Below are 27,434 nucleotides of genomic sequence, written 5' to 3' on the forward strand. Positions count from 1 at the left end.
TTTCACATCCATAAGCACTTCTCTACAACCCTTTTTATTTAAAATATTCATATGGTCCTGTTTGGAAAATACAAACAATACGCAACAAAAAAAGAACTAAAACATTAACATATAACAATTGGTAAAAAATATACATTAAAATAGTGTATGAAATGACGTGCTACTGCCCTTGCCGTCTCTCTATGCAGAGGAATTAGATAAAAAGTATTTATTTTGCAGAAATGCAGAAAATATCCTGTCACAGATCACTTGAAAATTCTTCAGAACATTATTATCTTTCACATGATTGTTTTAGCTTGCTTCCTGTGGCAAGTGATAAATAAGAGCTCAGAACACAATCTATTGATAAAGACTGCTAAGCAAAAGCTCCCCCTCCCCCCAACCACCATCACCACTGCAAAATAGGCACAGGGCATGAAAACTGCAGGAGACAATTGTCTAACTTCCAGTCTGTCAGCTATTTGATACTTAGCTGATGCTTTAGAAGCTTGTCATGATGCAGAAAGAAGCATTTTGGAATTCATTTCTGCTTTTTCTTGTCCCTCAGAAAAACATATTATGTAATAAGAGCTCTGGAAATTCAGAGTAATTCTAAGAAGATAAGGGAGGATCAAACCCTGTATTATTTTAGCATCCCATTTCTGCCAACAGAACCCATCAGGAGCATAAATAGGATATCAGAACATAACTACTCCCACTTCCTCAGCTACTGCTGTTTCCATTTATACTGCTTCTGAGAATTCCCAGAAATACACAGTTGAATTTTTAATGTGACTGTAAGGGAAAATTATTAAAAACATAAGGAACAATAATAGTAAATGCATTAAATAAGCAAGCAAACAATTTGAACTGAACTGAAATTTTCTTCTTAGTCCTGACTCCACCATTCTCTGAAATGGATGTCTTGACATGCCATTAAAATGTTAGGTGCAGGCCTCCACAACGAGTACTCATAAATGCATAAGTGAAATAATAGAAACTATTCATTTGGTTTCTTTTATTTCATTAAATAAAGCCAGTAGGCATACTTTATTTCTGTTTATTCAGTCCTAAGATATCCTTTCCATTGCAATGGCCTTTATTTTTTCTACAGTCTATGTTTGTCTGGTCATTCCTTACCCGAAGAATGATACTGAAGATTCTCTGGTTGTCTTCCTACATAATGAGGTATTTTTCTTTTATTATTTTTATTACGCTGTTTCTCCGAAAGAATCCAGAGTCATCTGGCTCATGTTAAAAACTAGTTGAACACACCAGAAACAAGCAAGTTTTGCCAATGGACAAAGTAATCATGGTGTTTATGGCCAAGCCCCGTTCTTTTTAAGCAGTTTCTAGCTTTTAGTTCTATGGCTTTATTATAATCTTGGACAAGCCACAAAAATCTATCAGAATATAGAAACCAACCATGAATCTCATTCACATTTCATATTACATGCATAAAAAGCTAATAAGCTATAATAGTCATAGATCTCGATGTGCATATCACATCAAGTAAAAAACAAAATTCATTTGACTGTCAATTGGTCCAACATTTGCCTCAATGTTTTTTCTGTCCATCAGTTTGAACCATAAGAGAAGATGGTTATGCACCAAGTTACTGATTCCTAACATGAGAGAATAGATGAAAAAAGAACAAATATTTCAATATTTTGGAGTACTAACTAATCTGGACCCCACAGAAATGTTATGGCAATAATTCAGATAAGTAGTTCATGCTAAAATAGAAACCTCAAGGAGATTTTAGGTTGTTGTTTTCAATATTTCTTCATCATAATTTCTAAATTTGGTATAGCTCCTTTTATTTACTGTATAAGAATCTTTTAAGACTGGGGCAGGTATGCCCACCAGTTCTGAAGTGTCCCATATTATCCTTTGTTTTATTTTGCTTACATTTTAACGTTTTTTCCTCATCCCTTGGTTTATTTGTTTTTTGGATGGATGTTTTTATTGATTGTATACTTTTGCTCATTGTCAATTTTGAATTTTGTGAAAAGAAAGGCAGGTCGTAGCCATTTTAATGTAGGAAATGACCAGGCTGAGCACGAAGGAGGGGGGGTCCAACATGTCCTCAGTCTTAAGTCCTTTGCATCCATAAGAGAGTCTAGACCACTTTGAATCCCATTGAGTGTTATCTGCCGCCAATTTGCTTTGACAATTAATAGTTCAGATTCTTGCAGTGAATTTATGCCTGCAATAAACCCTTCTATTCATTTGAGCTGCCTGGATCTCCTAATTTTCTGCGCTTAATATTAAATTAAACAATACAAAATTCCACAAGGCTGTTACCTTCCCAGCTCTCTGAATGGACAACATCAGTGTTTCTCAACCTTGGCAATTATAATTTGGATGGCATACTGGCAATAGCAATTTAGCTCCTAAAATTCCCCAGCCAGCCTGGTGTACGTGACTTCATCCTAAATCTGGGCAAAGGGGTAGGGAAATAAACCTGGCTTTATTCAGAGTTGGAAGCACTCTTGTTAATACTAAGTATTTGGATGGTTTAATTGACTAAAACAGCCATATGCTTAAAAACAAAGCAAAGAATAGCAGGAAGGAGCATTTGTAATATTTGTTTCCAAAAATGTACTAATAGACTCATAAAACAACATGACCATAAAATTGCTATTGCCAGTATACAATGACAGCATGAGCTCCCATGCAGGAGGGGGGAAAAGCCCAGTAACTTTTCTGCTTCAGAAGCAGGAAATATTTTCTTTCCAGGGACTGGGTCAGCTTGTGCGCCTAACAGTTTATTACCACTTGTAGCTTAACACATGTGCATATCCAGAAAAGACCCTTAAATGTCATGAGTCATTCAGAAAGAGAGATCAGGTCAGAGAAGGGAGTAGAATCAGAACATAAAATCTATTGGATAATTGAAAGCAGATGCAGCCTTAAAACCAGCCTTTCAGTATACACCATTTTCCCTGAAAACATGACTGGGTCTTATATTAATTTTTGCTTCCCAAAATACATTACGGCTTATTTTCCAGTTAGAACTTATTTTGGGGGGGAGGGATACGTTACTAAACTTGCCTGACTGACTGACTATCTTAACTGGGGCATATTTTGGGGGTAGGGCTTATATTACGAGCATCCTGAAAAATCATGCTAGGGCTTATTTTCTGATTGGATCTTATTTTCGGGAAAACACGGTACTAGTGGGGATTGAATTTTTTAAAAGCCTCAGCTTTGGCGGGTGAAGAACAAGATCTGGTGTTGCTAAAGCTTCTCAGAGAAAACTGTTACATCTGGGAGATACCCAACATAATAAAAATAGCAATACAAACATGTGTCTCTTTAATCTACTGCAGAAAATAAGGTAAGTCCTCGATTTATAATCATTGATTTAGTGACCATTCAAAGTTACAATGGCACTGAAAAAAGTGACTTATCACCATTTTTCACACACTGCAGCATCCCCATAGTCATGTGATCAAAATTCAGATGCTTGGCAGCTGGCATGTATTTATGACAGTTGCTGTGTCTGATAAGCAAAGTCAATGGGGAAGTCAGATTCACTTAGTAACCATGTTACTAACTTAACAACTGCAGTGATTTACTTAACAATTGTGGCCAGAAAGATTTTTTTAAATACTCACTTAACAACTGCCTTGCTTAGCAACAGATATTTTTGTCTCAATTATTGTCATAAGTCAAAGACTACTTTAGAGTGATCCAAGTTCCTAGATTCTTCATTTGTCTATTCATCTCAAAACTGTTTCTTAACATCTACCTCAATATATTCTCATTCGGGAGAAGGGCGGTATACAAATTAAAACATCATCATCATCATCATCATCATCATCATCATCATCATCATTATTATTATTATTATTATTATTATTATTATTCTCCCAGCTGCTTCCTCTCCCAGTTTCCTCTTATTTCTTACGAATCTGTCCTCAAACCCAGTTTTTCCGTGAAATTTTTGAAACAATCACTAGTCCCCATATCTTGTTACCATTTAGCCAATAATAAAGTTTAGCTCAATGTGTTAAATACCCCATGGTATTCTTTAATGTTTTGCAGATATAGATATCAATAAGCATTTTCTCCAACTAATAATTGGGCTAAAACTGCTATCATGGTCACCATAGAAATGAAGGTTGTAATCCTTGCACTTAAAATATTCCAAGGCAAGGTGATGGCTAAAATGCTATATGGAGCTGAGATCTGGAGCACAATGAAAGGTTATTGCCCAATAAAGAAGAAGCCTTTGATAATAAGTAATAAAAATTCAAAAGATTTACAAGTATGGAAGCCCAAATAAACACAGAGTGTAATAATTTGTTTTTTACATCCAGATTATTGATCTGGTTTTTATTCCTTCCACATTGATGATAGAATGATTATGAACAGCATAAAAGTACTACCCGTATATTAATGATTTATCAGATTTATCAGATCATCTAGCTGGGAGGCCATGGAGTTTATTCTAAATTGCTTCTTTTCAGGCTTGCTTTATCATTGTCTATGCTCACTCATTATGAGAACAGAAATCTAGATTACCTGGAGGGCATCTAAACCTTTGTTCAAGGTTTCACTATGGGTGCTTGAGGCTGTTATGTTTCTTGTTAACAGTTGACTCACAACAGGTGAGAATGTCTCCTGCATAAAAACACATGTGTGCAGCCCTGAGTCACTGAACCAGCATCTCAAGAGTAGAGGTGCCTGAATAGAATAGTGTTCTGACCTAGGCTTCCTGATACAATAAAAGCACACAATGAGTCCCAAAACCCCTTTTTTTATTTCCATGGCTGTAAATTCTGCTCATTCAGAGCCAGTTCATTCCTAATCTGTTCATTCACAGAGGAGTCCCAAATAATTGCAAAGTTATCCGAAAGAAATCTGCCAGAGTTCTTCGGGATAATGGTGATAAATACCCACCTTTATCTCCCTTGACATGTGGCCAAGACCTAATTGGGAATTAACTTTGCAAAGCCACATGGAACACAGAGTCAACACAGAGCTGCACTCTTGAAACCGGCCAGCACGAACAACAGTTGCTTCCTGCAAAGGGCTCACATGCCTTTGCTCCTCCTTTATGTCTTATGGGAGGGGCCAATCATCTCCAAGCCCTACTCCCGAGTCACCCCTTTTGTTTTAACTGTTCTTGCCATCTGGCAGCTCTGTGCATGCACGCACTGGGAACAAGCTCCCCCTGTTCTTCTGCCTCGCTGACGTCCAACTCTAGAGGCTCCAGAATCTGCACATAACTCCCAGATGGCTCTGGCCCCATCTCTGCCTCCAATGCAGAGGCCTCGTCCAAGCCTTCCCCAGACTCCAGGACTGGCCCATATTCCTCCCCAGCCTCCTCACTGTCTGACTCTGCTGCCAGTTCCACAGGCTGCCAGCGGACCATGACAAATAGAATGTTAGCTGACCTTAGGCATTCTTATTTAAAATATGCTCCAGTTGAACAGAATGTTGTTAACATGGTTCATTTTTCAAGCAGATGTTTACATCTTAATAAACAAATATTTATCAAAACCTTCCCCTCCCCATATTATCTACGTAGGCTAAAAGAGGATCTTTGAAGTTTCAGGTAAGATTTTTTCCCAGCCTTTCCAAGAAAATCGGGAGGAACTTTGGTTTTCTCAGTCAGATCCATCTTGGATTATAAGGTGCAGCCTTTCTGGCAACCTATTGCCTACTCACACATTCCTAGAGTTTATGCTTCTAGAGAACTACAAGTCTGGTTTAGATGGGGAAAAGAGAAAGTAAGGGACTGGCAAATCAGGCCCTGCCATTTTCCAAACTAAGCATTTGCCCAGGTCTGTTGTTAATCTGCTGCAATCCACAGTAGAACATTTAAAAGTCCGTTTTAGCACAGCCAAGAATTGTTCTCAGTCAGGTATAAAAATGCCAAACTTCCTGTTTTTGCATGTCTATTCTTCCAAGAATATAAAAACCAGTGAAAGAAGAGTAGCTGAAAAACTTAGAAGCACAACAGACTACTCCCCAACCACCAAGCCAAGGTTATTGCTTTATCTACTTGTTTGGGGGTGTGTGTGAGGTGGAGGATTAGAGATGCCATGATACTCTGTCAGGGCTCTCATGGCACAGAGATTCATGGGACATCAGGCATTTCCTGGAGAAAGTTGGCAAACCATTGTATTCTCAAAAGGGGACTTTTTAGTAAATCATAAACTAAACAAATGGTTTGAGTTCTTACAATATACTAAGCTCCCCATCCTTGCAGCCAATAATCTGTAACCAACGCTAAAACTACCAATTTGGTGCATAATTGATCTTGTTAAGCCTATTGTCAGAACTGAGGCACACATGACAAATTGTTTCCCAATGATTTTCTAAAAGTCTAGCTCTCTAAGTGTGATTAACTAGGTTTGAAGTGACGACACATCCCAGATTTAGAAGTCTATCTCAGTGAGCTGGGTCCCCGAGAATCTTCTTTTTTGTTCTCCCATCACTCGCTGCTTGCACAAGTGAGGATGCATGTGTGTGTGCGCTCTCACCATCTGTTTTCAAGGCCCAGTTGCAAACCTCTCATGGCCCACTAGTGGATTGCGGCCCACAGGTTGGGGACCCGTTTTATTTCATGCTTTGAGTTCTAATGCTATTGCACTTCTTACTGTTGTAATGTTGATATTTTTATTCTCTGTGCCATTCAGAATAAAATAACCTATAAACTGCAAATAGTTTAAGATATTATAAATTTCAGATACTCTTTCTGTTCTTTGCATTTTTTACTAGAGGGCTTTTTACCAATGTCCAATAAATCTGGCATGTGTTGCAGGGAGCTTCCTTTTCTTTCCTTTCTTATCTTTATTTTAGTGTTGTAAGATGCTGCTTTTCTAGTCAGAGTGCTACCAGCATACACAGGCATAAAGATGCTTTTGCTCCTGTGTAAAGATGGAATCTTTAACATCACAAAAACCAGCGGTCCCTACAGCATTGTAAAAGGTGGGAGAGTTATATGGTTAAGCTCATCTATTTTTGCTGCTAGGTATTCTGTCAGCTTAACAAACAGTAATAAAAAGAATCTGAAATTTCTTTCTACTTAACAAACAGTAATAAAAAGAATCTGAAATTTCTTTCTACTTAACAAACAGTAATAAAAAGAATCTGAAATTTCTTTCTATTCATCCTATAGCTACAATAAATCAGTTTGATGTTTTCTGTGGCCTAATACCACGGACGGATTTCTGTGGTCACTAGGAGTCAGAAACAACTTGATGGCACATCATCATAATAAAAAGTAACCCACAGCTTTAAAAAGAATTAAAAATGACTAGAGAAACAAGGAGCTTAAAAAGGAAGACATTTTTGGAAAATATAATGAAAATCTTTCTCTCTCCCACACACACTCACTCACATGCACATAATGCAAGCTCAGTTTTTAACTGCTGAATATTGTAGTTGCTATTCAGCAACATTTGGAGATTGCTTGCACCTCCAGGGATATTTTCTTGCTATTTTGCTGAGATGATTCCTAACTGATGACTGTTTCAGATTTACATTTGGGCTATAGAACTTTAGTGTAATGTAAAAAAAAAAATGAAAGAGTGATATGGTTGGGCTCACCTATGTATAATAATAATACAAATGCCTGTCATCAAAGGATAATTTTTTAAAAGCATGAAGATCTTCTACTCCAGCTTGTGCTGCATTACGGGTATAATCTGAAGTGTTTCTACTGCACCATGTGTTAATATTTTAAACTAAAAATTTGCATCATTGTTTCTCTTAAGAAACCACATATCCCTTCCCTGATGTGCACAAAATGAAATAAAAGAAAGGAGAATAAGAGAGCAATTATCTACTCGGAGCTTGGTAGTCTGTAGGTTGCTATCACTTCAACAGAATACCTATGTATTCAGGGACTTGCTCACCCTAGGTGGAATAATTTTTGATAATACAAACATAGTATAAAAATAGCAGACCTCATTTTCTTTCCCCTACAGCAGGGGTCTGCAAACTTAGCTCCTTTAAGACTTGTGGACTTCAACTCAGCAAAGCTGGCTGAGGAACTCTGGGAGTTAAAGTCCACAAGTCTTAAAGGAGCCATGCCCTACAGTGAAAACTCAGATACTGCCAGCATCTCCTAAATGCTACTTATTTAGCCAGTAAAATCATGTAGAAGGCAACAATCTAACACAAAATAGGACCAGAGTGTTTATTATTTATTTCTTACTTTTATATCTTATTCCTTTTATTAAGGACTATGTGGTTGCCACTTGTGATGTTCCCAGCCAACACAACAGGGGAAACAAATTCACTTAATAACTGCAGTGATTCACTTAACAACCATGGCAAAAACAGGTTGTAAAATCAGGTGCAACTCACTTAACAACTGCCTTGCTTAGCCATGGAAATTCTGGTCACAGTTGTGGTTGTAATTTGAGGATTAACTTTACATGCTTTATCTAACAATCAGCATAGGGTAATATCCATGGAGGATATTGCTAACTGAGAAACTGTAGTGAAAATATCTGAAGCTCTTCCTTTTTGTGGTTTGCAATGGATCTCTGTGGACCTGTTAGCCAGCGATGCTTTCTTGAGTTAGAGAGAGGTTAGTCTAGTTGAAAAACCAGAAAACTGGGTTAACTTACCTTGTCAGAGATTGGGGAAATTTAGGATTAGCCCGAAACAGCCCTACTCTTATTATTTAATTTATTTATTTAATTTGAATTTCTGTGCCAACCATATCTCTGTGGCAATGAATCTGAGCAGGCTACAGAGTGATAAAAGGTTAAAAAAGATAATATAAAATAATTAAAGTTAAGATTAAATAAGAAACTAAAACCAAGAGGGCTGATATTTATTAATGTCATACCCTTCAAAAATGAATTGTGTGTGAGTGTATGTGCATGCAACTAAGGCAGGACTAGAACTCAGTCTGGGGTTTGTACCCTGATGCCTTAATTGCTTCACCAAACTGGCTCAAAATAAATAAGTAAATAAAATAAGTAAGCAGTAGAAAATTGGGAACAGGAACTTACACCTCTTAACCTTCCATCACATTGGCTGGAAGTTAAGGTAGCTGGCAGCTAACAGGCTCGTCTATCTAAGACTGTGTGCTATAGTTACACAAAAGAGAGTCAAGCAATCATCCTTAACTATGAATTCTATACACGGCAGGCCTAGCTACCAGAAGTGGAAGGGTAGATGTGTATACTGGCATCCAGAAGGCCCAGCCCTTGAGGAAATGGAGCTTGTCATCTGACATTCAAAAGACTTAAAAATGCCATGGCTACATTGTGCACAAGCGCATAGAAGGCTGTGCTCAGACAATTTTTCTCATGAGAAAACACCATGTCTACCATTTTGTGCATACATATGTAAAACTGAGCAGTGATATAGGCTAGGGGAGAAAATGACTTTATTTATATGATCTATACAAGTGACTTTGAGTGATTTACAAGATTAAAATAGATATGGATTGATTATATTCAAAATAAGTATCAGATAAAAAAATATCGAATAGCATATGAGTAAATTTAGGAAATATTTTGTATTAGATATATTTCTGAAGAAGAGGGGAATTGAGAGTGTGATTATGTGTGGAATGACTAGAGATTATAATTTAGGAATTATTTTGGATTATGATTGTTAGTTTTGATACCCTGCATTTTGTTCTGGGAAGTCGGGGTGGGGGTGGGGGTAAGGGGGAGGGGAGTGGGGGGGTTGAGGGTAGAGATGGAGTGATGGTTAATGTACAGGGATTATTGACAATGTATAAATATAATTAATGTAGGGTCGGGTCTGCCCAGTTACCATTTTAGAACGGTGGGGAGGGAGAAAAGAGGAGAGAGTAGGAGGTAGGAAAGAGGAGAAGAGGAAGGAAGAGGGGTAGAAGAGGGAGAAGGAAGGTGTAGGGTGGAGGGAGGAGAGGATGTAGATAAGAGAAGGAGAGGAAGGTCTGGAAAGTAAAAGAAGGTAGAAGAGGGAAGAGTGTTAAAAAGGGGGGTGGTGACTGGGCAAGCCCGACTAATTGTATATAACTGTACATTGGATGAGCTGTTTGATATGATTGTAAAAATAAAACTTTTTTATGGAAAAAAAAGATTAAAATAGATAAACACATCAAACATAATTCCCAGCACCCAAGGCTAACCAGTTAACCCCACTCACCACTCATAGTAGGAGAGCTCATTCGCCCCTTGATCCAAATGCCTGGGGAAACAGCCATGACTTCAATGTCTTGCAAATGGTTAACAGGATGACCCATTGAGCAGGCATGACTCCATAGTCCAACAACATAGAAGGAACCTGGAACATACCCATATTTGGGTGCATATGTTTGTGCACAGACAAGAAAGACAGTTCTAAAGTTATATTGTAGCTCTTCCACATATTTTTTCCTCTCATGTTCCACAGTGTTATTTTTTTCCAGTTATAGCATGAGCAACAAGTACATGGAAATACTATTTTTATTGCCATCATTAATTTATATTGAACCAATTGAAAAAATGGTACTTTACATAGAACAGGTTTGACAATTTTCTATTCAAAAGGCCTTACAATCTATTGGCAATAATGTTGTTTACGGACATTTCAAATGGCATTCCACACATACCACTTTATGTATATTCAAAACCATGAGGGCTAGAAGCTTCTTAATGAAAATTGTATGTTGAGTTTAAGAAGCAGAAATATCTTAGTAACAGCACCCCATCTTGAGATTTTATTGAATTGCATATTTAGATGCTATCAAAAAGTCTTATTGTCAAATAAATTATTTATATTAAATTATTTTTAAAAGATCTCATTCTAGATAGGCCATCTTTATGCTGTATGGAGGCAATCAATGTGTATCTTACTCCTACTTTCAAAGCTGAAATTTGAAGCACGTGTACATTGCTGAATCTAACAGGATTTCAATGTCAACATGTGTACCTTCATGTTATATCTTCTTTAAAAAAATGTGTTTTTGATAACTCTGATTAAAGAAGACTGACTAATGTTAATGCTGAGTGGAAACCCCTTTTGGATTTTTGGGATGAAATAGAAAAAAATAAAATTATGACATGGATTTGATGATTAGAAAAATGCTAGATAACAGAAAAATGGAAGTTGTATGGTAAAGTAAGAGTTTAATGTGAATTTATACTTATATCTACTATAAAGAGGTAAAACTGGCCTGCAAAACTGGAAGATTAACTCAGTTCATTGCAGCTTATGGTCCCTACAAATCATTATTTCTCTTGAAAGAATTGAAATCCAAGTTTTTGAAATCTATTTTTAAAGGATTTTGCTATATTCTGCAAGTGGTGCAACTGAGGCAGGATATGCTACCCTTCAAATGTCTGAAAAGATGTTATACAGATATCATGAAATAAAGGATTTAGTAAGATTTTGACTGTCCATTAAGAGTCTGGGCAGCAAGGGCCATTTTAACTACATTATGGGCACCTGGCAAAGCAGTGTACTGTGCCCCCTATGACAACTCCTCACAGGAATAAAAATGTAAATGGTTGCTAAAATTAAACATATATTTGCATGTTAATATTAATAAAAAATGTAGTAAAAGGGGCGTTGGTATTTACTTGAGACGCACCTTCTAGTTCAGTGGAGACAGCAGTCAGAGTGGGTGGAGCTCCTCTGTTCAGATTGGATAACTGAGTCTGTTGAAGCTGAAAGTCCCGCCCCTTGCTGCTGGGAACCCCAGATTTTGATGAAGGCGAGAAAAACCAGACTCAATGCGTCGTGGAAAATAGAGAAACAAATTTTATTATCCAAAACAAACAAACAAAAGAGGATCCAGACCGAAATAGGGAGGGGCTGACTGCTGTCTCCACTGAACTAGAAGGTGCGTCTCAGGTAAGTACCAACGCCCCTTCTCCGTTATGGTGGAGACAGCAGTCAGAGTGGGACATACCAAAGCCTAGTGTCCCTAACTACGGGAGGGATCGGTCTGGACAGATTCAACCTCAGATACAAGTACCTGCTGCAGCACCCTACGGCCAAAGGCAGCTTCAGCCGAAGCATACTTGTCCACTCTGTAGTGTCTAATAAACGGAGAGGGCGACGACCAGGTGGCTGCCCTGCATATCTCTGGCAAGGATGCCTGAGTAGACCAGGCCGCTGAGGTAGCTGCACTGCGAGTGGAATGCGCTGTTAAACGCGGGGGCCTAGGCAGGATCTCATCTCGTAAGCCTTAGCTATCGTATGCCTAATCCATCTGCCTATAGTGGACGATGTCACTTTACGCCCTAAAGAAACAGGAAGGAAAGACACAAACAAGGACTCTGTTCTCCTTAACTCTGCTGTTCTCTTAATGTAAATTCTCAAAGCTCTTCGAACATCTAAAGTATGCCAACGGCGCTCTAACCCGTGGACTGGGTGAGGGCAAAAATTAGGCAAATTAAGTTCCTGCATGCGATGGAAAACTGAATTTACTTTAGGAATGAATGAAGGATCCAAACGGAGCACTACTCGATCCGGATGGAAAACACAAAGATCACTGCGGACAGAGAGGGCAGCTAATTCTGAAATCCTTCTGGCAGAGGTGATAGCCACCAAAAAGGCAACCTTACAAGTTAATAGCCTCAGAGAGGTAGACCTCAATGGCTCATAAGGAGGCCCTGTTAGGGAATTTAGGACCAGCGAAAGATCCCAAGTGGGATATCTGTGGACCACGGGAGGACATAAATTTTTGGCCCCTTTGAAAAACCTCCTGATAGAAGGATGTTGAGACAAGGAAGTCAGTGGATCACAGGATAAAACCGTGGAAATAGCTGCTACCTGTCTACGAAGTGTGTTGGAAGATAACCCCTTGTCTAACCCTTCCTGCAAAAATTCCAATATATGCAAAATGGAAACCCGGAGTGGAGAAACCCCCGCCCTTTGACACCAGGAACAAAAAGCCCGCCAAGAGGCTGAGTAAATGCGCTCAGTGGAAGGCCTCCGGGACGCTAACATAGTCCGGATAAGCCTGGCAGACATATTGTCTCTTCTCATGGCGCCCCGCTCAAGCGCCAGGCGGTCAACTGGAGCCATAGAGGATCTGAATGAACCAGAGCCCCTTGAGATAATGACACTCTGCTGGGAGGAATCCTCCAGGGGGCAGCCACTGACAGCGACTTGAGATCTGCGAACCAAGACCTCCGAGGCCAGTGAGGGGCGATTAAGATGACCTCTGCCTGTTCCTCCAGAATCCGACAGACCACTCTCGGAATGATTGAGAGAGGCGGGAACATGTAGAGTAACCCCTCTGGCCATGGACTGCGAAGAGCATCGACTCCCTCTGCTAGATGATCTGGAAACCTGGCAAAGAAACGAGGAAGCTGCGTGTTCTGCCGTGTTGCGAACATGTCCACCACTGGAGTGCCAAATCGACGTGAGAGGTCGTTGAACAGATCTGGATGCAGACGCCACTCCGCCTGGTCGATGACTTGACGACTGAGCCAGTCTGCCTGAATATTGGACACCCCTGAGATGTGTTCTGCAGTCAAGGACAGAAGATTCCGTTCTGCCCACAGGAATAGGGTCCTTGCTTCCTTCATCAAGGACTTGGATCTGGTGCCCCCTTGTCGGTTGACATGAGCCTTGGCTGTGATATTGTCCGTGAGCACCAGTACATGCTTGCCTGATAGATGGTTCTGGAAAAAACAAAGAGCTAGATAAATAGCCCGTAGCTCTAGCCGGTTGATAGGAAAACGGCGTTCAGTGATGGACCAGCTCCCTTGAGCCAGCAGCGATTTGAGGTGTGCACCCCAACCGAAAAGACTGGCATCCGTAGTTACCACCAAACGATGAGGCTCGTGCAAAGGAGATCCCTTGGAAATCGCCGATGACAACCACCAGAAGAAGGACTTGCGAACCTCCTTGGGCAGTAGGACTTTGGAAGTGGAATTGCCTGTGCCCGCTCTTTGGAATGGCAACAGGAACCACTGGAGGTCTCTAGTATGAAATCTCGCCCATGGAACGATGGAAATGGTTGAAATCATCTTTCCCAGGAGTTGGGATAATGACAGCAAGGAAACTCTGCTTTCCTTTATTAAAGAACCAGCTAAAGATCTTAAACTACTCTGTCTCTCCTGAGATAAAGAGACTCTACCTAATATGGAATCAATATTTGCTCCTAAGTGAAGTAAACAGGTTGAGGGGGTCAAATGACTTTTCTCTATATTAATAGAGAAGCCATGTAAAGAAAGAGTCTGAACTACAATCTGTAAATCCCTTCTGGCCATTGACTCTGACGATGATAAAATTAAAATATCATCCAAATAACAATAAAGTCGAATAGGTATGGACCTAAGATGAGCTGCCATAGCAGCCAAGATCTTGGTGAAAACCCTCGGGGCAAAAGACAACCCAAAGGGCAGTGCCCTATATTGATAGTGAACCCCCTTATAACAAAACCGGAGAAACTTCCTATGATCCGGGAAAATAGGGATATGAAGATAAGCTTCAGTGAGGTCTATGGAAGTGAGGAAGTCGCCTTTCCGAACCCCATCTAGAATCGAACGAAGAGAGTGCATTTTAAACTTATGATAAACAATAAAACGATTTAGTCTCTTGAGGTCTAAAATGGGCCTCCAGCCCCCCGAAGATTTGGGAACTAGGAACAAAAGAGAATAAAAACCCATGTCCCCTTTGCCTTACGGGAACTGGTTGAATAGCCCTAATCTCCATTAAATGCTTAACTGCTGCCGCCATATGGACCTGTTTATCCCTGTTCCTAGATACCGGACAGCAAATGAAAAAATCTTTTGGAAAGGAAACAAATTCCAGAGACAAACCGTATCGAATTGTATTCTTAACCCAATTATCAGAAGTAGTGAACTCCCATTGATCCGCAAAATGGGCTAACCTGCCCCCTATGGGAGGACTAGCAATGCACCTATCGATGACGCCGGAATGGACGACTTCCTCCTCCACGAAAGGGCCGCTTGGAAGGAAAGGGCCTACCCCGTGAAACTCTATCATGACCTCCTCTTTGTCTAGGAGCCCAGGACCCCTGGAACTTGGAAGAACCAGCCCCCCATTCAGAACCTCGAAAGGAAGATTGACGAGAAAAGGGAGTAAATCTGGCTTCCCCTCTGCGATAGACTGAAGGTAATATCTTTCTTTTGTCTTTAGTCTCGACCAATAGAGGGTCCAACGCAGCACCAAAAAGTAGCTCCCCTGCGAAGGGAGCCGATGCCAGCCTCCATTTGTGGCGGGCATCCGCCTGCCAATGTCTAAGCCAGAGTAAGCGTCGAGCCGTCAAAGCTGAAGCCATGGATTTGGAAACAAAACGTATGGCATGTAAAGTGGCATCCGCCGAAAATTGAACAGCTGCAATTATCTTATTCAGGTCCTGGTGGATACGAGTATCCTCTGCTGGAAGTTTATCCTGTAATTGTCTGAGCCACAACAAGGTGGACCTATTAAAGAAAGATGCTGAAGAAGCCGACCGGATTGCCCAAGCTGCACCTAGATGAGCTCTCTGCAGGACTCTGGATGAAGGTTCTCTTCAGGCTGGCCCGGAATGGATGAGGAAGATGCCAGAGCTGCAACTGGACCATCTACAGTGGGTGTCTGTAGAGCTGAAGCTAATTTGGGGTCCACATTGAAGAAACGTTTGTCTGCTGAGGAAGGAACCGTAGAAGAACCAGGGGCTGTCCACTGGCGTTTGATTACGTCCATGAAAAGTGGGGGTGCTAGAATAGAATCCGGAACTCGGTCAGGTTCAGAAAAAAGAATGTCAGATGCACCCTTGGAGGATGATGCCACAGGTTGATCCGAGGAAGAACTCAATTGAGCCACATTCTTTGCCTTGAAAAGCAAGGACTTAAAAAGACTAGGAGGAAAAAGACCAGTAAATGCCGGCTGGTCAGGTAATAACCCTTCATCTTCAGACAGGTCAGGATCTCCCCTTTCTAATCCCTCCAAAAGAGAGGGATGGCTAGTTACTGAGTGGGTAGGCGAGACTGTACCCAGCTGTGACTGCATTTCCTCCTCTTCAGGATCCTCCTCCTCACTGATAGCCTTGAATGGGACAAGGAAGCCCTCTCAGATATCTGCATGCCCGATAAAAGGGTCCTTTGAATCGTCTGTTCAATGATTGCCTGAATATGTGGCAAAACAGGCAAAAGAGGCTCTGCCCCCTGACCAACAACGTGGGTTGCAGTAGAAGGAACTATCTGAGAAAACTCCTCAGGAGACTCAATAACTGGTGCATCAACTGTATGAGAAACTGGAGGAAGGGATCCCCCCCATAATGCGTCTGTAGGAATATCCACTGGGCAACATTGTAAGGAAGCTTGACCAGGAGAGGTAGAAATAATACCCTCTCGAATAAGAGACCCAGCAGAAGTACTGGGTTCTGGATTGGCCATTGAAGAAGAGGGTAAATTAGAGACTGCCCTACTACATATTCTCTGTATTGCTTCATCTCTTCTCTGCTCATCCCTCAGAGATGCTTTAGACGATAAAGGAAATAAATAAAGGTTATTCTTTTATAAATTGTAACAAATGTAATACCAAAGTGTGAGACTATCTGTTTGCTCTTTTCTGACTATGCAAAGTGACTACAATTGGTAATGTAATCAATTGTGGAGACAATGTATTATGACTTGATAAGAGTTCCCCAGAGACAAAAACTTACACCTGAGCCAAAAATCCTATCAGGAGACAGGAACATCGGCCCAAGGTGAAAATTATAAGTATATAAGAAAAGATATCAGAGAATGGACGGAAATTGCCAAGATGACCCTTAAAGGTGTAAAACAACTAAAAGGACAAAGTGGGTAAGGGGGGAATTTCTTAGGCGTGGCGTGCATTGTGTAGGAGTATAAAATGTGTAGCTTGAAAACTGCTTCTTGCGCTCTTTGAACTCAATCCAATTGGGAAGAGTCTAAGAGGCCGCTTGCAACCGCTTTTTTTATTTTATTTTATTTTCATATTTTTTACAATAAATCTTTGATTTTGATAATCAGACTTGTCTTGGAGTTGTGAATATCAAATTTGGGTTTTAAATCTCACAATCTTGGCGCCCAGTGTGGGGCTCAAAGAATCTCTAGGGGATGCTGTTCTCAGTAAAATCCAGGAGCGCGCCAGTTGTTTTCAACTGCCTGGAGTTGCCTGAGATCTAGTTTCCCATTGCGGGTTCCGAGCCAAAATAAATTAACAACTCTGATTTACAAAATCAAAGAATAGGAAAGAGAAAGAAAGTCAACAACAGAGGTCCAGGACGACCAAGTAATCCTAGTGCACAGGTCCCAGGTAGGAAACTTTTGCCCCGAAGGAGGGAAACATGCAATTGTACCTGGGTGGTCAGGAGAGCGATTATGGGAGGTTTCTGCGATAATGGCTGTGTGTGTGTGTTGGACTGTGTTCTGGGAACACTGGTAAGTCCAGAGCGAGTGAGGACCTGAAAGGTTGCGTTTCCTTAACTCCCGCGAGGGGGAAGGCCAGCCTGAAGGGAAGCGAATTGGTGTTGTGGATTTTGAGTGGCCATAAGATCGAGAACCTCAGGGAACCATAGTCAGGAAAACTCTCAAGAGTCTAAGTAATTGTTGTTGTAAAAACAGTTGTTGTTGTTGTAAAGCAAATAATAAGAAAGTAACTGTAAAACTAACAAATAGGGAGGTAGAAATCCCTTCCAATAGTCTTTTAGGACAGTTGCTAAGGGAGATGTGCAAATTAGATAGAGAAGAGTCTGGATCTTTAAAGATAAGCCAGCAATTGCTGGGAGATCTAAGATAGATAGAGAATAGTCTGGATCTTTAAAAATAAGCCAGCGCTGGCTGGGAGATTCAAGCTAGAATCAGAAGGGACAGAACATCCTCAGGGCAAAAACAATTAGCAACAATCCAGTGCTTGAGGAGATAGAACAATGGATGTAACTTTGAGTAAAAGTGAGAAGTTCACTGAAACAATTAAGAAGAACCCCAAATTGTAAATAGTCCTTTAGGGAAAAATACTTAGAGGTTGGGGAAGCCCCTCCATACAGTAAGATGATTTAGAAGCTGGGGCTGACCAAAGAAGATATGGTTAGTTTATGTTTTATGTAATTTGACTTGAACAATTTGATGTGATTTCTGTTAAAAATTCTTAGATGTGCATGTAGAATTGAATGGGACTGAATTGATTGTGACATGTTTGGCTGGTCGGCAAATTAAGTAAACTAAGTAAATTAAGTAAGCTTGGGCTTGAAGTTGTGGGAAACTGGCAGTGGTTAGGGCCCATAATCACATTTTTTATTAAAACCACTTCCTGAGTTTTCCCACTGCTTGAGGAACGAGCTACAGATTGACCTAGATGGAGGATGAAACCCTCTGATAATAGTACACAAAATTATTTAGCAAATGGAGCTCATTGGTTTGTGAAAAAGCTCCCTGAAATAATGGTAATGTTTGTTTTTCATGAAAGGGGATTTTTGCATGTGAAATTGGTTTACACAAGCAGTTTGATTGCAGTGCAAATGTGAGTATGTTGAGGGTAAAAGTTGGTGTGAATGTACTTTAATTCTCTTTAGTATAAAGAAACAGTAAGTTGCAAGGAAAAGAAATGAGAAAGATCCCATGGAAAATATGGGAAAAATGTGTGATTTACTAAAGCTAGAAAGAGAGGGAGAAACGGAGAAAATTATTTTGTTGAGAGACTGCTGAATGGAGGAAAGGGGTGAGATTTCTGTGCAGTGTTTTAAACATTTTTTCCTTTCGCTGGTTGTTACTTTTCTTTCTCTTACTCAAGGACCTTCTTGCCTTAGAGGTGAGAGAGAAGTAGGAAAGGGAGGGGGAGTGAGGCTTTTCTGCTCCTTTTAACCATTTTTTTTCTCTTACATCCCCCCCCCCTCTGTTGAGCCTGTCTGCGAAAGGTGGGGCAAATGGGAGACCTGCTTGTGCAGCCTTGCCTCTCATTGTTTTGGTCTCTTTCATCTGCATATAAAAGCTATGCAGATATATTTTCTTTTTCTGCTCTGAATACAATTTTGATTTTATTTTCTTTTGGAAATTTTTGTTTAAAATGCTTAATTAAACCTATATATAAAAGAAATTATTTTGAAAGACTTTGCTTATATTTGCAAATGTTTTAACCTATTCAATGAGAATATGCTTCCATCTGAATGGAATCTGAATCTGACTCACATTTTACTTAAAACAGATAACAGATACTAAAGTTTGGCCCGAATATATTTCAGAGCATTGATCCAAAATACCTCGTTTAGATTTTGTGTTTTCTTTTTTAAAGCTGTTTTTTTTACTTCAAATGTCTGTGTGTGGGATACACTGATTTTGAATGCTTAGGTACTCCATTCTAAGGCATTATTTTGTTAGCAGCATATAGTTGTTCCCCTTTTAGGAATTGTTTCAAACATGAGTTAGCAATTACAATATGTAGAAAGAAAGATAAAATACTTAGGATTTTACATTAATCAAAATACATTTGATTAATGTAAGAACTACAAAAATAACACCTGAAGGAGTTGAGGATTAGATCTTGAACATTATTTTGTTGGGGTAGTTGTATTATAGTCTAAGGTTAAACTTGGTTTAATGGATTTTCCCTTGGGAGAAAGAGCTAATTTGTTTATAGAGGATCCTCCGAGTGGGAGAAGGGGACAAAAGTAATGGATATGCAATAGTAGAAGGAGAGAGGATGTTTTGATGGAAGCCAGGAAGTTGGTCTGCATAGACATAGCTGACTTGGAAGCCAGGATGGCAGTGGTAGGAGGAATGTTATGAGAAGGAGTTAGAGAAGTAGGACTGGATGGAAGGCAGATGTTGAATAAGTCAATGTGATTTGTTTTTGGAAACTTATGGATGTTGTGGGTGGTACATGGTAGCAACGGTAAGGAAGTGGTAGAGGGAAATCTGAAACCCCAGCTAGCTATCACAGGGAACCTTCAGACAGGGAAGGAATAAAGGAATGCAAGGGTAGAATCAAGTGATAATGGGAAGAAGACATGGTGGGGCAGGGAGAACAGAGTTTAAGACTGCCTGATTAGAAGAAGGGAGGCATAAGTGTACAATATGATGGTAGAAGATGAAAGTCAATAGTAGTAGTGTCAGGGGCGATTCCTTTTTGGATTCCACGGAGATCCCATAATAAATTTAGTAGTGGGACCTAAGGAAGAGGAAGTGGTGTTTTTAATTGATACCGGGGCAGTGTGCTTTGATATCAGTATTAACTGCAAAGATGAGATTAAGTGGACAAAGCATTAGAATACACAATTAGTGAAGGGAGTAGGAAAATCACTCCTGATAGAATAGAAGAGGTGGCATCTCAGCCTCTATCTAAAAACAAGCAAGAACTAAGGAAATTATTAGGTTTGGTTGGATACTGCAAACTCTGGATTGATTGATGGGTATGCTGATCTCACCAAATCCCGGTATGCAAAGTTAATGCAATCTGAACCTTGGAATTTGAAATGGGAGGGATACAAAAAAGAAAGCTTTGAAAATTTGAAACAAGCTTTAACCAAGGCTCCTGTATTAAGTTTACCAAATTTGGAAAAACCATTTCATCTGTTTGTAAACACAGAGAATGGAATCACACAAGGGGTGTTGGCTCAGGACTGGGCAGGACAAAAGAAGCCTGTGGCATTCTTGTCAAAAATAATGGATCCAATAATAAGGGGATGGCCAATATGTATTCAAGCAATTGCTGCTACCGCAATATTGGTCTAAGAAAGTAGGAAATTGACCTTTGGGAGAGCCCTCATTGTGAGCACCCCATCTAAAATATGATGCAGCAGACAGATTGGGTTTTAATTACAGATCACAATTTGAATCCAGCATAGTTCTTAGCCAACACCAGATCAATGGATCAGTATGGGTTAGAAAATTATTGTTCTGAAGTAATGAACTTACAAACTAAAATAAGGCCTGAATTGGAGGAAAAACCCCTGGAGAAAGGAGATAAACTGGCATACTAAAGAGATCCTGGAAGCAGGGGGTTTGCCTCAAAATTGGTCTGCTTAAACTTGTGAATTGTATGCACTAAATCAAACTCTTATGTATTTTGGAGGGAAAAATTGGGACAATATACACAGATTCCAGATGTGCATTTGAGATAGTATATGCCTTTGGCCAAATATAATAATAATAACAATAAGGGAAAGTGGTTCCTCCCAGATGGGAGGCAAGTAATAAGTAAACCAATAGCACCAGAATAAATAGAAAAACTTCATGAAGGGACTCATTGGAGAATTCAAGCTATTGTAGATGAACTTTTAAAATGCTATGGTTGTATTGGAATATATCCTGTAGCAAAGTCAATTATAGACAAATGTTTAATGTATTCAAGTGGATTTTACAGAATTACCAAAAGTGGGGAGAGTAAAATATTTATTGGTCATAGTGGACCACCTCACAGGGTGGGTTGAAGATTTTCCCTGCAGTAATGCTACAGCAGCAGTGGTGTCAAGAGTTTTGTTACACTCAACCTAGAAAGAATATTGGATTATCACCATATGAATTGTTGTTTGGAGTAGCTTTCAATCCAGGAAGCATATGCATGGATTCCCTGAAAACCAGAGACAAAGTGTTGAAACAACATGTGCATAAACTGTCCAGATATTTTGATTTTCTTAGGAAAAAGGACTATTGGCTCGAACACCACCTTTGGAGTTTCCAGTCCACAAATTCCACCACAGTGATTGGGTGCTGATCTGGAGCCGGAAGGAGGAAAAGTTAACCCCGAAGTGGGAGGACTATTCCAAGTACTACTCACTTCCGAAACTGCAGTCCAGACAGCCGAGAAGGGTTGGACTCACTACACTCGAGTGAAAGGACCCGTGCCAGCCCCAGAGAGGTGGGAGGTGGAGTCTCACCAAGGAGACCCACTCAAGACAAAGTTCAAAGGACTTAATGTACCAATAGTCAATCTTCTTGAAAGAAGGAGGGGTAATAGAGGCATAAGGATCAAAACTTTGCAAATTTTTCTATCAAGAACTGTATTGTTGTTTATATTTCTGCCTCAACCAAAAGAAACAAAGAGTGAGAAAATCCACTATCTCCTGGATGTGCTGGTTTTGCAGGTGCCTTTGTGGGTGTTGTTGTTGTTCTCACTGTATTGATTGTGTTCTGTGTACAGGGTGTAAAATAGAGTGTGATATTAAGATCATAGTAGATGTATTGGCACATTACAAGGTGGTACGTGTGGGAAAGCCTTCTTATTATACTCTTAAAACCTGCCCAACCATTAGAGCCATGCGTAAAAATGACAAAGAGAGAGGGGAAGATTGAGAACACAATGATATACCACACTATGATTCCTGATTGTTTGCAAACTGACTTAACAGATTGCATACAAAATGAAATTTAATACAGAACAAGGAATCCAATATAAAGAATTTGGAATAGGAATAGACGGAACCGGAAAGGATCCATGGGGGTGGCTAGTATTAAAAATAGAAACAACCAAGGTAAAATCAATACGCAAAAGTATCTTTTGGTCATATTACCAGGAATTTGAGAAATTAGAATTACCTGAATTTCCTAAGAAAGCAGTGAATATGTTTGTGCAACTGGCTGAAGAAATTGCTAAAACTTTAATCGTAAGTAATTGTTTTGTGTGTGGAGGAACAAATATGGGAGAACAATGGCCATGGGAAGCTCAAGAATTGAAACATGATATTGTGATAAATATGTGGAAAAATAAAACTCTCAATTTCACAAAAGGAAAAGGGGACCTGGGCATTAACTACGAATTTAGTAGGGAAAGTATGTTATGAAAGAAAAAGGAAAAATAGGAGAATAGCAGTAGGGGACATGATTTGCTTGACTGTATGGAGCAATAACAGTTGGTGGGGGGAAAGTGGAATATCAAAGGAGGAGATATTAAGTGAAATAACTGAGATGGCTTATTTAAAGGATCCTGAAAACGACACCCTGGACTGGGTAGTCCCGGAAGGTATGTATTGGATATGTGGAAAATATGCCTATGGGTATCTACCCAAGGGGTAGTACGAATCTTGCATCCTAGGAATAATAAAGCCAAGTTTTTTCTCCTCCCCATTGAACAGAAACAATTGCTGGGACTAACTGTGTATGATGATTTATCAGATAAAGTCCGAGCAAAAAGAGCCATACAACCAAGCGATATAAAAATCGGAAGTTGGAAGGGTGATGATTGGACTCCAGAGAGGATCATCCACTATTATGGACCTGCTATATGGGTGGAAAATGGCACCTTAGGTACCAGAGAGCCCATTTAAAAAGGGTAATTCGGCTGCAAGCAGTGCTCGAAGTAATTAATTTGAGTAATTGCTGCATTGAAATAGATGAGAGTGGAAAGGTAGTAAAGGAAATTATAGATAAAATTAGCTCATGTCCCAGTCCAAACCTGGAGAGGATTGACCTTAGATGGGGTAAATAACTGGTTCGGAGGATGGTGTGCAAATTGGAAAGAATTAGCAAAATTCGCAATATTAGGATTCTTGGCTATTATGTTTTTACCATGTTTGATTCCTCTCATACAAATGATGATAAAACTAATAATGAAAAGCATGACTTTAATAACAACTTCAATAGAAAGCGGAAGGAAAGAAACAATGTTAATAATGAAGGTAGGAAAACGGGTTGGGGAAAGAAGATTCAGAATATAAAAACTTGCTTCCACAGGAACCTAAAGAAAACATAGGGAGTTATGAATTATTAAAAGTATAAAAGAATAATTAAGGTAGAAGAGAAAAAGAATGGAATTAAAGGAAATAAATAAAGGTTATTCTTTTATAAATTGTAACAAATGTAATACCAAAGTGTGAGACTATCTGTTTGCTCTTTTCTGACTATGCAAAGTGACTACAATTGGTAATGTAATCAATTGTGGAGACAATGTATTATGACTTGATAAGAGTTCCCCAGAGACAGAAACTTACACCTGAGCCAAAAATCCTATCAGGAGACAGGAACATCGGCCCAAGGTGAAAATTATAAGTAAATAAGAAAAGATATCAGAGAATGGACGGAAATTGCCAAGATGACCCTTAAAGGTGTAAAACAACTAAAAGGACAAAGTGGGTAAGGGGGGAATTTCTTAGGCGTGGCGTGCATTGTGTAGGAGTATAAAATGTGTAGCTTGAAAACTGCTTCTTGCGCTCTTTGAACTCAATCCAATTGGGAAGAGTCTAAGAGGCCGCGCTTGCAACCGCTTTTTTTATTTTATTTTATTTTCATATTTTTTTACAATAAATCTTTGATTTTGTTAATCAGACTTGTCTTGGAATTGTGAATATCAAATTTGGGTTTTAAATCTCACAACGACTTACTGCAGCCTGAAGTAGGTGGGGCCTTGGTTTTCTGCTTGGAAACACGGCTGCACTTTGCAATAGGGGCCTTGGGAGAGACCCCTCCTGATGGACCTTGCTCCTCCGGCAATGGAGACCCCTGGCGTTTGTTGGATTTTGCCAAGGCCTTAGGCATGATGAAATATTAAGTTTCTAGACCTCAATAAGGCCAAAGAATCACTTCTCTTTTTTTTTTTTTAAATTCAAAATGGCGGCCGCCAATAGAGAGAGGGAGAAACTATTAAAGTCCGAACTGGAGGAGAACTGCAGCTGAAATAATGAGAGCACAAAGCTCCACGCCCAAATTAGCCCCTAACTCCGCCTAATGTAAACTTCAGGACTAATCTTCTGAAGACTCACTCCAAATGTGCTCAAAATGGCCGCCGGAGTTTGGATAGGGGAGGGGCAGAGTGAGCACTAAACTCTAAGCGTCTCCTTCCGCAGCTGCAATAAGCGATCCATTTAAACTGTTTTGGGCGGGAAAAATCAGATCGCGCGAAATAGGAGACGGAGGGCTGGGTAAATTGCAGGCTACCCTGTGGGGGCGGAAACCAAACTCCTCAGCGATCATAATTAAAGCCGGGCGGCAAACTAATTCAAACAATTTCTAAACAGCCCAGCAAGCCCTCGGCAGTGCTAGAAGCTGCCCAACTATACTGGGAGTGAATAACTCCACTCATCCAATCCCTGCTGGCTTCGGGGGCGCTAAAAACCCCACCAAAAATATCCTGGAACGCCTGCAGCTCAACAGGATTGAAGCAGAAGTAATAATCACTTCTGCAGCCAGCGGAGAAAAAATAAGAAAAATGTTACTCACAAGTATGTATCCTGCAAGTCAGGCAGGGAGATCACAAGTATGTATCCTGCAAGTCAGGCAGGGAGATTACAAGTATGTATTCTGCAAGTCAGGCAGGGAGAAATCCACAATGCAACCGTCCAGGCTGAACAACTGAGTCAGAATCTGGAGTTCCCAGCAGCCAGGGGCAGGACTTTCAGCTTCAACAGGCTGTTATCCAATCTGAACAGAGGAGCTCCACCCACTCTGACTGCTGTCTCCACCATAACGGAGAATGTAATAAATATGTTGCTCTATTTATATGATACAAGGTGCATTGAAGGGTTAACATACACGGAATAGTACGGGGCTCCTATGCTCATGGGGCCCCGGGAAATTGCCTATCAGATCCATGCATTAAGACAGCCCTGTGGACAGCCTTTTGTTAAGGATGCTTTAATCTGGATTCCAGTATGAAGCAGGGGATTAGAGCTTTCCATACCACTTTAGGTGATCACCGCATCCAGATTATTACAGATTATTACCAATAATCATCCAGATTATTACAGCCCACATACCTAGATCTAATTTTTGAAAAATATTTGGTATGATTTACAAGAATAGCTTCCCAGGTAAAACATTGATGGCAGAGGAAAAGGGTATAGGATCAGATCCAAGCAACAGTTCTTGCTTTTTATCCCTGACAATTTGTAAGACTCATGACTCATTCAATTGGACAGTAAGCCATCATAAGTCTTACAATATGTGAGCTCAGCTACTGTGGCTCTTAGCCCAGGCATTTGCTGGGGGTGATCAAAGCCCCTTCCTGGATAATGTGTGTTGCTCTGGTTGTTGCCCTCTTTGTGCCATCTTTTGTTACATTGTTTGTTTTTATTATATCAATGTTATTTCCCCTGATTTTATAAGTGAACCACCTAAAGTTGCTGGGATTGTGCAAGGTAAAATCAAATAAATAAATAAACCATGGATATTGGTTGAAGGTGTTCTTTGAGCAGATTATTAAATAAACCATGGTGAAGCATATCATAAACATAATGCCAAATGCATCGGTGTGCTTCTTTTCATATAGCGGTGTGTGTTTTCATTCAACTACCCCAGGGGTGTCAAACTCACAGCGTCATGGTGGCGTCACGTGACATATTTGGACTTTTTCACCCTTCGCTAAACCGGGCGTGGCCAGCACATGACGCATCTGGCTCGCGGACCGGGAGTTTGACAGCCCTGAACTATCCTGTCACAACCAGCTTGAAAACACTATAGAAACTCTCCTTAGCATTAGTGTTCCCATAATGTTGTTGAGGTTCAACAGCTGAACTCTTAACCTCCAGTTCAGCAGCAGCACAAGTGGATGGGCAAGGACTGTTCTGCAGGTTTAACTCAAATCGTGAGTGTGGTGTCCTTGTCACTGCTGAAAATTCTTGCTTGCTTGTATCTTCCTGATGAAGACAATGTGACTTGCATCATTTCATCATCTTCCTTGACAATAAGGTTTCAGCCTTTTGAAAGATTGAAAGGTTAGAGTTTTTAAAAAAAAATAAAATAAAGAAGCACACAGAGCACTGTGTATGACATAACTATTTCTCAATCCTATCCAGGATAAGGAATGGATTTGAATGGGTGACAGTTTCAGTTATGTTTTATTACTAGGACGGGAGAGTCAAGGGAGGGGAGAATGGGAGAAAAAGAAGCAGGGAAGCAATTATAGGGTATGTAATAGTAGTTAGTTCTCATTAACTTCTGCTGAGTTAGAACTAATTTGTTCCTTGGTTTCATTAGGAAAATTTATTACTTTGGATCCTACTCTGAATTTTCGTGGGTGGTGCTCTATTTCAAGGAAGAAATAATAATAGGTGCTGTTCTTGTTATTTATTTATTAAACTTGCACGCTGACTGACTGATTCTCTGTGACTGAGTTAAAGAAATTACAACAGAATCATTAAATCATAAGACAGGGACATCATGCCTGCAATGTACATTTCAGAAATGATGTTCTCCAGTGAAACTTAATTTTTAAGATGATGGTGCTGTTTTCAAATAAATAATAGAAGTTTAAAAACTTAAAAGGCTAGAATCAAACAGGTGTATCCCTATAGTACCAGGGGGAAAAAGGAAGATTGAACTCCATTTCTTTTTTTTCCATTTGCAAATCCCATCTTGACATTCCCTACAGAGCCCCTTAGACCAAACAAGCAACAAAGCATGCCTGACTTCATTTGGCCCAGCCAATTTGGTAGTGCACATTTGATAGCCTGTAAGCCTGTTTACATTAGTATTTAAGGTTACCAGCAATTGTAAAATATTTGTTGATTTATCACTTGTTACTTGTATGTACACTGAAAGCTTATGCATTGGAGACAAATTCCTTGTGTCTCCAATCACATTTGGCCAATAAAGAATTCTGTTCTTTCTATTCTATGTCTCATGTAGACTTCTTGGTAAAGGATGACC

General features: G+C 39.9%; 1 protein-coding gene and 1 long non-coding RNA gene across 2 annotated transcripts in view; both read right to left on the bottom strand.

Annotated features, from left to right (window-relative positions):
- LOC131200453 (uncharacterized) overlaps positions 1 to 12,102 on the bottom strand; it is a 43,456-nt gene extending 31,354 nt beyond the window's left edge. Inside the window, exons 1-2 of the long non-coding RNA XR_009155622.1 lie at positions 11,525 to 12,102; positions 10,099 to 10,236 (exon numbers count right to left, since the gene is read on the bottom strand). This is a non-coding gene — a long non-coding RNA (uncharacterized LOC131200453). The remainder of the gene's footprint in view (positions 1 to 10,098; positions 10,237 to 11,524) is intronic.
- Positions 12,103 to 12,111: 9 nt separating this feature from the next.
- On the bottom strand, positions 12,112 to 14,287 carry LOC131200452 (uncharacterized; the record flags this gene model as incomplete). Its single annotated transcript, XM_058187209.1, has 1 exon — positions 12,112 to 14,287. A coding segment is annotated over exon 1 (1,077 nt), but the record flags the coding sequence as incomplete, so codon positions are not given.
- Positions 14,288 to 27,434: the final 13,147 nt, after the last annotated feature.

Source organism: Ahaetulla prasina, chromosome 6 (assembly GCF_028640845.1).
Source record: "Ahaetulla prasina isolate Xishuangbanna chromosome 6, ASM2864084v1, whole genome shotgun sequence".
Lineage (NCBI taxonomy): Eukaryota > Metazoa > Chordata > Lepidosauria > Squamata > Colubridae > Ahaetulla > Ahaetulla prasina.